General features: G+C 38.8%; 1 protein-coding gene across 2 annotated transcripts in view; it reads left to right on the top strand.

Annotated features, from left to right (window-relative positions):
* The window catches only part of LOC139938032 (uncharacterized), a 95,360-nt gene that overhangs the window by 22,669 nt on the left and 57,468 nt on the right, over positions 1–15,223 (top strand). The window contains exon 1 of one of the 2 annotated variants that reach the window (XM_071933388.1): positions 11,714–11,848. The exons of the other annotated variant lie outside the window; for it this stretch is intronic. Within the exon in view, the coding sequence (XP_071789489.1) occupies positions 11,836–11,848 (13 nt within the window). The 5' untranslated portion in view covers positions 11,714–11,835. Of the gene's footprint in view, positions 1–11,713; positions 11,849–15,223 lie in introns of those variants that run through there. 2 annotated transcript variants of the gene reach the window in all.

Genomic DNA, 15,223 nt, shown 5'->3' with positions numbered 1-15,223 from the left:
TATTTGTCTAGAATAGTGTTTTCTTGTAAACATGTTAATGGGTAAGAATAATTATCCTTAAAATCTGGGCCTTAAATTTGACAAGAATTAAAATTCAAAATTAACATGACCACTGGGCTTCCGAGCTCAAAGCTTTTACTGTAGTGGACCCAAATTTATTTCACAGCCACAGAATCTTGAGAAAACAACTTTCAACACAGTCTTGAAGATAATTTATAAATGATTTATTTTACTTTTTGTTGAAAACATTTGAAAGGAAATTACAAGAATTTTTGGAAATGTTTAGTGGTTGGTTGACTGAGTGCCTTGTGGGTTTTCCAGCACCAACCACTTTGTGTAGTACCCTGATGATTGGTAGTTTTGTGGAAATTTTCTTAAAATGCAAGCCCGGTCCGTTTTTTTTTTATCTCCAAGGTAAAACAATATACATGTGTAGTGTACAAAAGATTGTCTACCAAACCAATGGAATGTCCTAACATCCTACAATTTGTAGTAAATGCTGTCAACATGCAACCTTCATCACCACGTGTTGATTTATTCATGATAAGAGACGGTGACATTTTCACCCTGATTTTTCTTCTTTCTCTTTCACATTTGCACGCTATTTGACCTCGTTCGATGAGTGAGCACGTTCACTTTGTATAATACTTTAATAGATGGTTGGCTTACCAAGGTGTTGCGTATACAATAAGACAATATGCTGGGTGCACTCCACTAAACAAGAGCGTTGGTCTCATTTGAAGGTCCTCAAAATAGTCTATTATAGACAGATTTGAGAGCCCCCAAAAAGGGGTACAGTGCAAACATGATGCCCAATTGTGACCTTTTGGTTTTTGACTTCCAAGTTGAGATTTTTTGGATAAAATAGATCCTGAAATAAACGGTCTTGTTTGCTGAGAGGTGTAGGGACATTTTTCAAGATTGATTCTTAGTCGTTTGGAAAATTACACTGGTTGATAATAACTCAATGGGCCTTAGAACTCCCCATATCAAATTGAGCAGAGAATAAAACTCAAAGAGTCAATTAATATTTTTTTTTAATATTTGTTTTTTATAAAGCTGTGAGTCCTCTATTGTTTTTTTGTTTTTTTTCCAAATTTTTAGCATCTTGCATTGTATGCTATGGGAGTTTATTTAGTGGGTTGCACCTTGAAGGGAGAAATAGACAATAGCACTTAGTGGCATTTGACAAGTCAGTCTTTGACAAGTGTCCAACAAAAACAAACGTTTCCTCAATTTAAAAAAAAAAGTAAACTCTCACATTTTGGGTTGAGGATGGGCAGACAGAGTCTGTGAGAGTTTTACAAGGAAAGTAAGGCTGCTGACATGTTGGGGCAAGTCAGACATTTTCAATTGTTAAAGAAGAAAACCCTTTCCCCGAACCCAGAAAAGTCTGTCTCATCTCCATGGTTATACAAGAGTCTTGGGTTCGATTTCACAAAGCATTAAAGGCAGTGGATACTCACTCAAAAATAATTATTAGCATAAAACCTTACCTGAAAATTTGTCAAAACCATCCCTTTATAGGGAAACCTTTCATAAATCTGTTTGTACTATTAGCAGCTGCTGTACTTCTAACCATGTAAGATTTTATGGTAATTAATATGTGGAGTAGTTACCAATCTATGACCCCACCTTTCAGATGAATTATCATTATTGCCATGCATGCCATAGGGATTTGTATTGTGACATCTAACTTTGCTTATAAGACTGATATTATTCAGTTCAGACCAATCTTAGCTCTTAATGAAATCGAGCCCAGTGCTGTTAGAATCAGGAACACCCAGACAAGAAAAAAATACCCGATCTTCAGCCCCCCCCCCACACCCGCGTCTGTCTGTCGCCTGAGTGCTATTCAACGAACGAGAAAAAATGAGGCCAAAGTGTGATCGTGGCCTAGATTTCATTCATGCATTCAGTCATTCATCCACCGCCGACCCCATTCATTCATGAGCAACAGTCATGAATGGCGCTAGCTCCTTGAAGCCACACCGTTTACCACTACTGCCACTGCATAAAATGGGGCACCACTTCGGGGAATGGGTACACGTACATCTGTACACGCATGCCTGTTTCATGCCCGTTAAACATGGCTTGACCTCTCCCGTTGCTTTGCACTTGACCTCCTTATATCCCTAGAAGGGAAATGAACTTAGACTGGTTCATTAAGCTGTTATGGATGATAACACTCAATTGGATCCGAGTCCCGGGAGTAAGTTTGTATTGTGGGCAGATTATACATGTTTACTGAAGGACCTTTTCTTAAAGTACATCTAGCTGCAAGTGTTTCTTGTACTCTTTTTTGGATAGTGTTTTTTTTTTCTAAAGAGAATGTATCTTGCTTTTAGAATGTTGTACTAGTGTAAACGTTGCTCAACAAGGTTTCAGAGCAAATATTGTGCCAGTAGTGGTTGCTTATTACTAGAAACCAATTCGCAGCTTAATTTCAAATCTCTTTGTCCCTAAAGAGTGTTTGAAAAATAATGAAGAAAAAGTAAAAAATAAAAAGTATTCAAAAGGTTAGTTTGTCATTGATTTCAAAGCTAAATGTGACATTGTTTTAAAAATTACATTTGCAGAGTTGTGAAAAATAATGCAGTACTACAATCACATCGTTGCATTTTACCCTTTTTTTCAGTAAGACGAAAAACACCCGAACCAAAGTTTTTCCCCCCACATCTCATCACCCTAATTACAGCATGAAAGCTACTGTTTGGCCCTTTGACCTCATGACCTCAAGGTCACAACTTCCTGTCCACTGGTGTGTATCCGCTGCACATGCATAACACCATGCATGGCATCATATGAAATTGACTTGGAATATGTTGAAGCATGGAGGTTAAAAATACTTATATTCAGAGTGACTGTGTACTTTAATTACAAGACCATGTGAGGCCTCCTCATGTTTCCTCCTAGCTTTGTGAAAATAAAACAAAATAAAATAAAATAAGAAATAGGTGGAGATTAGGCTTGGTTCATGTCCGGTCTCGTGCTTGTCGAGTCAATAGCCGTAGCAGATGAGCTTTTTTTTTTTAACATGCGCCCACTATTGGCAATCCAGTGACTTGGGACATTCGAATGCAGCTGATTGACACTTTCCTGGCGAGTGAGGGCGCACAACAAAGCAGTCAAATAAAGCTCTGATTTAGGTTCAGTTTTTCAGTGGAGTATCCAAACGACGTAACGAAGGACTCGACAAAAGTTCGACTTTGGTCAAGTCTAGGTGGGGATAAGCTGCCTGATTATGGAAACTTTGTCTCTGTTAGTATTACATGGATGTTGAATATAATTCTGAATATCTCTGATTTTTGTACAAAATCTCTCTGATTGCAAGATATTGGCAGCTCTGACGAGAGAAACAAGTTTTCAAGTTCATCTGAAGTAGCAAATGCTTTCTGACTTTGTACAGCGCATTGGGACTCCGTGTGTAATGCACTTTAAAAGAACGGTTTATTATGCTTTGATACGACATTGTAGCATTTTTTTTTCTGACTTTGTACAGCGCATTGGGACTCCGTGTGTAATGCGCTTTAAAAGAACGGTTTATAATGCTTTGATACAACATTGAAGCATTTTTCTTTTGTCCAGGATGTTTACAACGTAATCCGAGATACTCTATTGAGCGAACCAAAGAATTGTCAGTGCTTTTCTTTTTTTGTGATTTCTGTCTACTCTGGATCCTGTATTTTCGTTCCTAGGGGCCTATTTTTTGGGTCAGGTGTAATGCTTATTTGAACAATGCCTTTGCTTGTGTATTGAGATATTAACCATGAATTGGAAGTAGGCTGTCTAAATTTACTGAACATTGAAAAACGGACTGTTCAAATTAGTTTTTTTCCAATACTCTAACATTAAGATAAGTACGTAGATGGTAATGAAGACTGAGAAATATATTTACTGAAGAGTCATAGAGTCTGGCTCTTCTTGCAGGCATGATTTATTGTAGCTTAATGGAAAAAATCTCACGCATTATGGAAATTGCACGGTACACATTTTTTTTAAAATGAACTTTTGATACGTATAATATGCATAAATGGGAACATCTCGGAAATTGTTAGGCAATTCTTGATATTTGGTCGATACAAAATGTAATAATTCCCGTGAGCAGTGCAGCATCTTATCTGCCAGGAAATGACCTGGGATGTACAAACAGGGTGGCTTATAATGAAAGATGCTCTGTTGTGTATCCCTATCTTAGATTTTTTATTGTCAAGTGGTAGGAGGTTGAATATGAGTTTGCACAAAATATTCAAGTGCTTAAATTAACAGAAGTCTCCACTGTACCTTAGAGGACCCGCACATATTGATTTACACAACTTTTTGTTGTTGGTATTATTACATCTTAAAATGAAAGTATATTGTATAAGAAACCTTTTAAACCAAAAAAAGGCTGGTCGGACTTGTTTTGCTTTGGGGTAAGTGGCTAAGTGCTGTATAGTTACTGTAATTACTGGTTTCAGGCCAGTGGATATTATGAGAACTGTGAACTACCACTAAGCAAAAATAAAACCCAAAACAAAACAAACATGTTTAGCAACCTAACTTTTTTGAAAAAAAGGATGGAGGAGCCCCTTCAAAATGGCCGGGCGACACATTTAATTGTTTGAGATCATTAAACAAAATATTAAAAAATAAACAAGAACTTAGGTTTTGTGAAAGCCACATATATTTACCACTTGAACACCTTTTCCTCCTCCCATCCGCTCAGGCAAACCTCAGCAATCTGGTTAGGACATTTCTTGGATTTTTATTTCTATAGTCAGCTAATGTAATTATGACACCCACGGATCATTCTTTCTTCTTCCTTCAAGCATTTTCTCATTAATCGCCCTTTTCCCGCCTCCACAGTTTGATGCAGGTGTTGCATCCAGCAACTCACAAACATACAGTTTTTAGTAATATCGTACGTAATATTGGACATACATTTGTACATCATGTCTTCAGACATTTATCATTGTGAAAAATGCTTACTTCAACTTAATTCATTTTAAAGTTATTAAACTAGCCCTTCATGAACAGAACTTGTACTATTCACCCATAGAGTTAGCATCCATAAAGTTATAAAAATAACCATATTCTGTTTGCGGTAAACTAAGCCTTCATATTTGCAACCATCTGATATAAAACGACTAAATAAGTAGTTGGTACGATTGCAAATATTCCTTTAAGATCATCATAAAAGAAGCTTGGAATTTGAGATGTTTGACCTTTTATTAGCCAGTTAATTACAACCCAGCAAAAGATGGTTTCACCTGCATTGAAATGAAACAAGGCCCTCTGTTGGTTGAAAATTGCCAGGTGCTAGTTAAATTGTGTCCATGCAACTTTACTGTTAGCCTGAGCATCTGACATCACACTTTGAGGCTCGTGATTAAATATTTGACATCTAGCCAAAGTATCAATGTTCAAGACAGTTGTTGAGAATACTTCAAGGTTATTTGAAAGAATGCCCTTTTCAGATATGTTATGAATTGCATGTTTTGTTCCAAATTGACAATTTAGATCTCCCCACCACCTTTAAAAAGTACTCAAATCTAGTGTGATCTCACTCTGAAACTGAAGACACCAGGTTCATCTAAGGCCTGTATGCTTCGTTTTTGACATGGCCAAGGCACCAGGGCATTTTCTCCTTTGTAAAGGGCACCCTATGACGGAATAGTAAATTTCTACTGGAGGTATTTTAAGGGCACAAAGGCAATGACCAGGGGGCATAGAGGCAATCGCCTTCGCTGCCTCTGTGAAGGGTCATGCCCGCAAAATATGACATTAACAGAAACAAATAAAAAAGTAATAAAGAATTCATCACTTTGATAGCATCATTGGAAGAACAGTTTCCAAAAATAGCTTCTTTTGACGCATATTCCCCAAATATCTTGAGGATGTGTTCGGGAAAAGTGCTCAATTTCAAGGTTGAAAGGCAGTGGACACTATTGGTAATTACTCAAAATTATTATTACCATAAAACCTTACTTGGTAACGAGCAATGGGGAGAGGTTGATAGTATAAAACATTGTGAGAAATGGCTCCCTCTGAAGTGATGTAGTTTTCGAGAAAGAAGTAATTTTCCACGAATTTGATTTCAAGACTTCAGATTTAGAACTTGAGGTCTCGAAATAAACCATCTAAACGCACACAACTTCGTGTGACAAGGTTGTTTTTCTTTTCATTATTATCTTGCAAGTTCGATGACCGATTGAGCTCAAATTTTCACAGGTTTGTTATTTTATGCATTTGTTGAGATACACCGACTATGAAGACTAGTCTTGGACAGTTACCAATCTGCCTTTAACACCCCTTTATGATACTTCCCTATTACCACGAATTTCACTTCAAAAGTACATCATGGGAAATAAATAAGGAGACAATATTTAACATGTGTCTTAAGGCAGTTGACACTATCGGTAACTACTCAAATAATTATAACCATAAAACCTAACTTGGTAACGAGTAATGGGAAGAGGTTGATAGTATACAAAAAACATTGTGAGAAATGGCTCCCTGTGAAGCAACTTCGTTTGGAGAAATAAGTAATTTCCCACGAGTTTGATTTCGAGACCTCAGATTTAGAAATTGAGGTCTCCAAATCAAGCATGTGAAAGCACACAACTTCGTGTGTTTTTTCTTTCATTATTATCTCGCAACTTTGACGACCAATTGAGTTAAAGTTTTCTGAGTTTGGTTATTTTGTGCATATAATGAGATACAACAAGTAAGAAGACTGGTCTTTAACGATTATGATTAGTGTCCAGAATCTTTAAACTTTAACTAGAGGGAAAACAAATGAAATTGTCTTGAAATTGTCATGCTGATATTTTTCCTTCTTAAGTAATATTTGGTTTCCGTGGGTACGTTTTGACTGATTACCATCTCGTCAGACTTACCATTATCACTTTACAAATCACCAACGATAATGGCCCTTCTTAGCGCACCTGTGTCTGCCGGGAAGACAGGCAGATAACAACCCCAGCCACTAACCTGTCACTCGCTGCCGATGTGAAATCGAGATACTCCGTCATTTCAAGGGATTTCTTTCTTTTCTTTTCTTTTCGTCTTCTACTTTTTGTTGGTTATCGCAGAGGACAAATGCCAAGTTGTGATTTCACAGTCTCGGTCTCCTTCGGGTGATTCTGTGTTGGTTTCACTTGGGTAAACTTTGCTTTTAAATTTTCGTTTCTCTCTCTTCCCTTGTTTGATCGACGTTTTATTTAATTTTTGTTAATTGAGATGGGATACTTCAGCTCCTCTGGTTCTTAAAATTTTGATTCCTGATTCCTGTTTTTTTGCTGTTGATTTATTTCACTTTAAAGGCACAGAACACCTTTGGTAATTGCAAAGACCAGTAATCTCACTTGGTGTTTCCCAACATATGGTGGCACGGTTGGCTTGTGCGTAAAGCGCTCGCCTCTCACCAAGGTGACCCGGTTCGATTCCCGGTCGGGGCCATTAATTATTATTATTATTATTATATATGCATGAAATTTAGAAATCTGTGAACATTTTGACTCAATTAGCCACTAACCTGTCACTTGCTGCCGATGCGAAATCAAGATACTCTTTCATTTCTTGGTATTTTTTTCTTCTTTTTTTCCATATCTTTGTCTAATTTGTTTTTCAATCGAAGAGGACAAAAGCCAACTTGTGATTTAACAGTCTCAGTTTTCGTGATTCTGTATTGATTTCACTTGGGGAACTTTGCTTTTTACATTTTTGTTGTTGTCCTCCCTCTGTTTGATAAAGGTGTTATTTCTTAATTGAGACGAGAAACCTTAGTTCCTTTGGTTTTTAAATCTTGATGCCTGTGGGGAATAGTTTGACTAGTTTCCTTCTTCTGTTCTTTGTTGATTTATTTACAATAAATACTATTTATATTGGGCCAACATCCGCCTAAAGAGAAGCTCCAGGGGCATTACAGATTAAGATCATAGATGCATAACAAGAAGCCAATAAACATGCCGATAAATACTGTATACAACAACTCCAATTAAAAACAGGAATCTGTTTGTTGCTTATTTTATCAAGTTGTTTATGAACTTTTGTCTTGGTACCTGTGATTGATTCGTCTCTTTATCTTTGTGGATGAATTTCAATCAGATTGTTTGTATTGTAGGGAAACCCTTGTTGCACAAACTTGTGTGCTTTCAGATGCAATACGCATAAAACATATGAAATAACAAATCTATGAAAATTTTGACTCAATTGGTCATCAAAGTTGCAAGAGAACAATGTAAGAAAAAACACCATTGTTTCGCACATTTGTGTGCTTTCAGCATAATAAAATACCTCAGTCGAAGTCTTTCAATATTTGAGTGAGAAATAACCTCTTTCTCGAAAACTATGTTACTTTAGAGGGAGCCGCTTCTTACAATGTTTTATACTATCAACAACTCTCCATTGCTTGTTACCAAGTAAGTTTTTATGCTAACAACTATTTTGAGTAGTTACCAATAGTGTCCAGTGCTGTTAAATGACATTGCAAATGTTTTTAGCGCCACACAGCATGATGAATTCAGGAAGTGAGAAACTATTTCACTTTCCAGTGAGGTTACTGACCAGACAGACTTTCATGCCAGCTGTCGTTAAAAAAAAAAAAGGATTAGGTAATCCTAAATACAATAAAATCGGAATGAATCAGTTTACATTTTTTCATTTGGCTGTCCTTTTTCAACCACAACATAATTAAAAAAAAAAATGGTGATGGATATTTGTTGCCGGAGCATTGTGTGGGCGATTGCTATGTTGGAATTAGGTGCAGGGTTTTAGTTTGATCGCCTCTCTATGGTTAGTGCTCAAGGATTAAGTGCCACAACCGGGAATCGAACCCCCACATTGCTGATCAGAAACAGATCAGAAACTTGAGTCCAGTGCTCCACTGCTCGTCCATGACATGTCAGTGAATTTTATTTTTTATTGATGGATTTGTTTGCCATTAGACATTGAGTGGTCGATGGTTGAATGAAGAATCACCTGGTTTTAGGCTGGATGGCTCTTTAATCTCTATGGTATTTTTTATGGACACAAGTGCCATGACTGGGACTCGGAACCAACACTCTGCTGATCAGAAACAGATCAGAAACACCATAGCTTGAGTCCAGTGCTCCACTGCTTGTCATTGACATGTCAGCACAAAAAATGATGAGGGATTTGTTTTCCATCGGACATTGAGTGGTCGATTGTTGGATTGAAGCACAGGGATTTCAGGCTTGATGCCTCTTTAATCTCTATGGTTTTTCTTATGGACACAAGTGCCATGACTGGGACTCGAACCAACACTCTGCTGATCAGAAACAGATCAGAAACACCAGAGCTTGAGTCCAGTGCTCCTCTGCTCATCCCTGACATGACTGCAAAAAAAAGTTAATGGATTTGTTTGCCACTCGGACATGGAATGTTTGATTGTTGGAATGAAGCACAGGGGTTTCAGGCTGGATGCCTCTATAATCTCCATGGTATTTCTCATGGACACAAGTGCCACGACCGGGACTCGAACCCACACTCTGCTAATCAGAAACAGAAACACCAGAGCTTGAGTCCATTGCTCTGGAAACCGCTTGTTCACGACATGTCTGCACATACTGTACTTGCAGGGAACGTATCATGGTCCAATGAACCTGAACAAAAAATGTGTACGTGACTGAGGCCTGCCATTACTATGGCTCACCTGAGGACTGGCCAAATGGTCCAGACGACTTACTAATGTTTGCTTACCATTACTAATCTGTGTTACGTCACACGCTGTCTAGACAGGCTTGTCATTTAGATTTAGCAGTCAACTCCTGGTAGTTTGTGGACATGAGGGATTAGCATGATGGGGGGATGAGTAGCCTATAGGTGGACAGGTATTTTTTACAGTGAGTATGTTTTGTTTTTTTAAAGTAGATGAGGAGTCAATGGATGATATTTTTTCCATGTGCTGTTAAAAAAAACTGTGAGATTTCTGAATATTTTAGTTTGGAAATTTTATTTTACTTGGAGGGAGAATAATTTGGTGGGCAGACAATAACAGTTGAGGATAATTTTTAAATATTTTAAAAGTTGTTTTGAACACTTGAACATCTTGTAGTATGTGCGATGGGAGTTCATTTAGCAGGGTGATGGTAAAATAATTGGGTGCACCAAGCTAGATAAAAAGCTCCCATTGTATGTAGTGTAAGATGCTAAATGTTCGCAAGTATTTTAAAATACTTGGAAGTCTCACAGCTTTTTACAATAAAGGGATTTTTTTCCTCAACTTTTATTGTCTGTTCAATTGGACATGGGTTATACTCCCTCCAAATAAAACTACCCCTGCACTGGTATAAATTTCCAAACGTTTAACTTTAGCACAACAGGAACACACCCCTTATCTTACATACATGATAGCCGAACCTCCTGCAAAAGTCATTACACACCCTGCAAACCTAAGTCATCTTCTGTCTCATGTAAATGTATATTTAGCTTTAAGAGATAATAAGTGGTGGATTCAACGCTTGGGGCTACATCCTTTCTCATAAGCAAATTACTACACTGGTAGATAGCTTTAAAGGAAAGTTGATAAAAATACATATTATTCTTTTAAGGAGTAAACTCATTCCCAAGGTTCCAACACCAGTCCTGGAACAACTTGCAGGCCATGGAGGCAATGGCCTCCGTTGCCCTGGTCGTGGCCTTGGTGCCCCTTAAAAAGTTTCCCATAATAAGTGGTGGATTCAACGCTTGGGGCTACATCCTTTCTCATAAGCAAATTACTACACTGGTAGATAGCTTTAAAGGAAAGTTGATAAAAATACATATTATTCTTTTAAGGAGTAAACTCATTCCCAAGGTTCCAACACCAGTCCTGGAACAACTTGCAGGCCATGGAGGCAATGGCCTCCGTTGCCCTGGTCGTGGCCTTGGTGCCCCTTAAAAAGTTTCCCATTGACTTTAAGATTTTCCAATGGAAGTGCCCTTTTCAAGATGAAAATGGCCTTGCTCTTTCAACTTATTCAAAAATGAAATTACAGGCCTGCAACACACATCCTGGGTTCTCCCCAGGATTTTCCAAAAGTGGGCATTCTGGACCCAAGTTTCAGAAGTTTGGACAAAGGACGCTGAAAGGTCTAGGGAATGCTTTCTACTTTTTGTCTTGGTTTTAAATGCCCGACTGTGATTTTTGGAGCATTGTAAATGGTTTAATCTTGAGGGTTTTTGTACAAAGTTATAGGATTCGAAACTGCCTCTAGCTAATGGGCTAGCACGGTGGTCTAGTGGTAAGATGATATAACATGGCAAAGGTCGTGGGTTCGACTCCCACTCGAGTGACTGATGTGCCTGTTGCATTTTTTTTCCCGGTCTCAAAATCAAATTCATGGAAAATTACTTCTTTCTCAAAAACTTCATCACTTCAGAGGGAGCTGTTTCTCACAATGTTTTATACTATCAACCTCTCTCCATTACTTGACTTCCTCTCTCAGACAGCATTTGGGATCTAGACAGGATTGATCTACACAACCTTAAAGTAGTCTGAAGTCAAGCAGAGTTCAAACGAAAAAAAAAAGCAATACTAGCAAACTTGTTTTTATTCCTTTCAAATGTCACTCCACCAACGACTAACTACAATGACATTGTGCGCAGGCCACTTCTCAGACATGACGCACACAACTTAAACACATTCGCGGTGTGACTGTCTCACAGCACAACATGTCTTTTTTAAGTTCTTTCTCATTTTCTCACAAGTTCAGAGTTCTCTCCCTAGTCATACACTGCTTTGGGGGAGAACACAATGTTTCTCAAAATCACCCTCAGCTTTGAAAATACTTTGGTTTTGAATGCAGTTCCACAGGTATAAGCTTCTTTGTGGTGCGTGCGGTATCAACCATGTTGTTGGAAGGTGAGTACAAAACAGTGGTCATATTTCTTAGAATGTGATTTGTTTCACCACAATTTGACTGCTGATTTGTCACACACGTACAGACTGTTGTTATTTGTTTAAGTTCATTGAGAGCTTCTTCAGTTTTGAATTGCGCTATATAAGATCGTTATTGTTATTATCGATCAAATCATGGTTTGAATTATTTTGAGTTGTAAACGTATTTTTGGTCTATGAGGACGCTTGAACCATTGGAAGAGTTGCTCTTTATCAATATAATTCTGCGTAGGCAGTTCCATAGGAATGTTGGAGGGAGTATGTTGGCTTCGTTTATATTAAGATATTGTGCATGGATTTATTTTCCTTCGTCGATGAGGGATCTAAATTTGCTGGATTGCTGCCAGGGTGACCTTTGAGAAAGGGTTCTTCTCCACAGCAAGAATTTCCTGCCAAGCAGAAACATGCTGGATACCATTCACAAATTGTATTTTTGTTATGGTAGTTTGGCTGGTTACCTTATTCTGGTAAGCATGATTTTGTTATGCTTAGCTACTTTTTATTTTTTTCGTGGTTAAAGAAGCTATATTAAATTGGGGTCGGGTTGGGAATGGGTAGAAGAAAATGTCATGTGAATATAATTTCAGCTGTGTGTATGTTGGGAGGAGGGAAAAGGGGGGGGGGACATTGCCGGTAGAAATTGCAGGAAAACTCATCTTGTTGCGTCCAGTGCCTAGATAGAGATTGACCTTTATGGCTTAGACAAGATGGTGGTAGAGGGAATACGATAATATCACTTTGGACGGGTTTCATTTTCGGGTAGCCCCAAGCATTTAATATGGTGCAGTAGAGGTTAGGGATTGGGGCAGTGTTTGGAGTAGTGGTTATAGGGGCTTTTAGCAGTGTTGAGGAGGGGCTTGGAATAGTGGTTAGGGGCTTTGCGTCGTGGTTAGGGGACTGGAGGTGGTCGAGATTGCAAGAGAGTATAGAGAGAAGAGGGAATAATCCCCAAACATAAATATGGTATCTTGTGTAGGAGGTTGGACCAGTGTTTGGAGTAGTGGTTGTGGAGTTTGGAGGAGGTCGGGGTTGTAAGAGAGTATAAGGAGAGGGAATACCCATGCCATGGGTTGTTTGTAACGGTGACTGGGCTTCATCTTATCATCTACTAGTATTTGTTCAGCTCACCTGATAATATTATAAGTTATCACACAGTGCGAGTGGAATATGGAAAAATAAAGCGCTTCTGTGTCTTATATCCCACAAGGCTGAAGGCTGAGTTGGATATGGCACCCAGAATCGCTTAATTTTTTTTGTATTTCCACAAATGCGCCCATGTGATAACGTATTCATCTTCAAGCAAACTTGGGGCGTGACATAGAACACACAAGATGCAGGTAGTGGTATGGGCCGTGCAATATAGGTTTACAGGTGTATCACCATTCCATTCTGCAAATCTGATTGGTGGATTAGTGCGTACTCAAAGATAAATGACTTTGTAACATTTTCATCTTTCCTGTGACTTATTGTATGAGAGTATGAGAAGAGGGAATACCCATGCCATAGTATCATTATAACAGTGACCGGGCTTCATCTCCTTGTATTTGTTCAGCTCCCCTGATAATCTGACGCTGTACCATTTTCATCTTTCCTGGGACTTTAAACAGTGACTGAGTTTTATCAAGCCCCACATGTAGTAATTTGTTCAGCTCACCTGATAATATGACTTTGTACTATTTTCATCTTTCCTGGGACTACACTTATGATATGACTCTTTACCCTATGATGTTTTGAGAGAAGAGGGTGCAAGGAGGTTGAGTGTGTGCCATTGTGCCAGGCTCCTTAGGGTACCGTACTGGGCCCTATTTCATAAAGCCTGTCAGCACAAAAACTTGCTAAGCACAGAATTGCAGAAACAGGTTACCAGCCCTGACTCAATTTTTTGCTTAGCAAATAAATTTGCCAAGCAGTATTTTCTGCTTTACAGCTTTATGAATTTGGGCCCTGTATGCTGTGACCTTTTCCACCTTTTTTTTGAGGGGAGGAGAGGGGAGGGAAGTACAAAGTTGGTGTGACAGTACAGGCAGGACACTCATGCGACCAATAGTTATTGGGCTTAAGTAGGACATGACCTTTTGGCATTCAGTTTGAGGGCAAGGAAGTGGTTTTGTCAGTGTGCCAGGTTGCATCTTCAAATACCCCTTGGGGTTGTTGTTGTGGTTTAGGGAGAAATAGGGGTGGAGGTTACATGCAGGTGATAGGAAATAGCCACTGAGTGGTCGACATTGTAGCAGGCTTTGGTTTCTGGAACTGGCCTGGAATAGACCGATCCATTAAGCTCCGCCCATTGCGTATTGACCAATCACAACGCAACGAAGGTTTGACAAATAAGGTCCGACAGGCGTGCGCGTAAGCTTGGCGTGCGCGTAAGCTTGGCGCGCGGCAGATTGTGCAGAAAGGCATTGGAGAGGCTCACGTGTTCTTGCTCACACGTGCGTCGTGGGCAGAGCCTAATGGATCGGTCTATTTCTCGCAGGCCATGGTTTCCGATTGTCTTGGCCTTTGACTGAAAGATATTCCAAAGGATGTGCCCTTTGCAAAATGAAAAAAAGCCATTCCCTTTCATTATGTTTAAACAAAAATTCCAGGCCTGAAAGAACCCAGGGGTTATGGCGTGACCTGGATATGGTGAGACATTTTTTTTAGGGGATTTATTCAGGAATTGGTGTTTGAAGGGAAAGGATACATTTTTTTTTTTGTAATTAGGGCCAAATTTAATAGAGCCACTTATGCAAAAAAAGTAGCTAAGCACGACAACGTTATGCTTACCAAAATAAGGTTGCCAGCCAACTTCAATGTCATGTGTACAATTTGTGACTGGTATCCCACGCTCATTATTGCTATGGAGGTTTTTTTTTAAGCAGTATTTTCTGCTTTTAGCAGCTCTATGAAATTGCGCACTGGCTTAAAGACCCTGGACACTATTGGTAATTGTCTAAGATCAGTCTTCTCACTTGCTGTATCTCAACATGCATACAATGTGAAAATTTGAGCTCAATTGGCCATCAAAGTTGGGAGATAATAATGAAAGAAAAAAATACCTTGACACATGAAGTTGTGTGCTTTCAGATCTGAGGTCTCGAAATCAAATTCGCGGAAAATTAATTCTTTTGTCGAAACTACGTCACTTCAGAGGGAGCCATTTCTCACAATGTTTATAAATACTATCAACCTCTCCTCATTACCCGTAATCAAGAAAGGTTTTGTGATAATAATACCAATAGTGTCCTCTGCCTTTAAAGCATGCTGCATCTAGGGGCTTCAATTTAAAACCCTCGTTTAGCCGGAGGGGCTACAATCAGCCTTGGATGTAATGCACCAATGACTCATTTTGTTCTG

Source organism: Asterias amurensis, chromosome 6 (genome assembly GCF_032118995.1).
Source record: "Asterias amurensis chromosome 6, ASM3211899v1".
In the NCBI taxonomy this organism is placed as follows: domain Eukaryota; kingdom Metazoa; phylum Echinodermata; class Asteroidea; order Forcipulatida; family Asteriidae; genus Asterias; species Asterias amurensis.
This window is presented reverse-complemented; position numbering and strand designations above follow the sequence as displayed.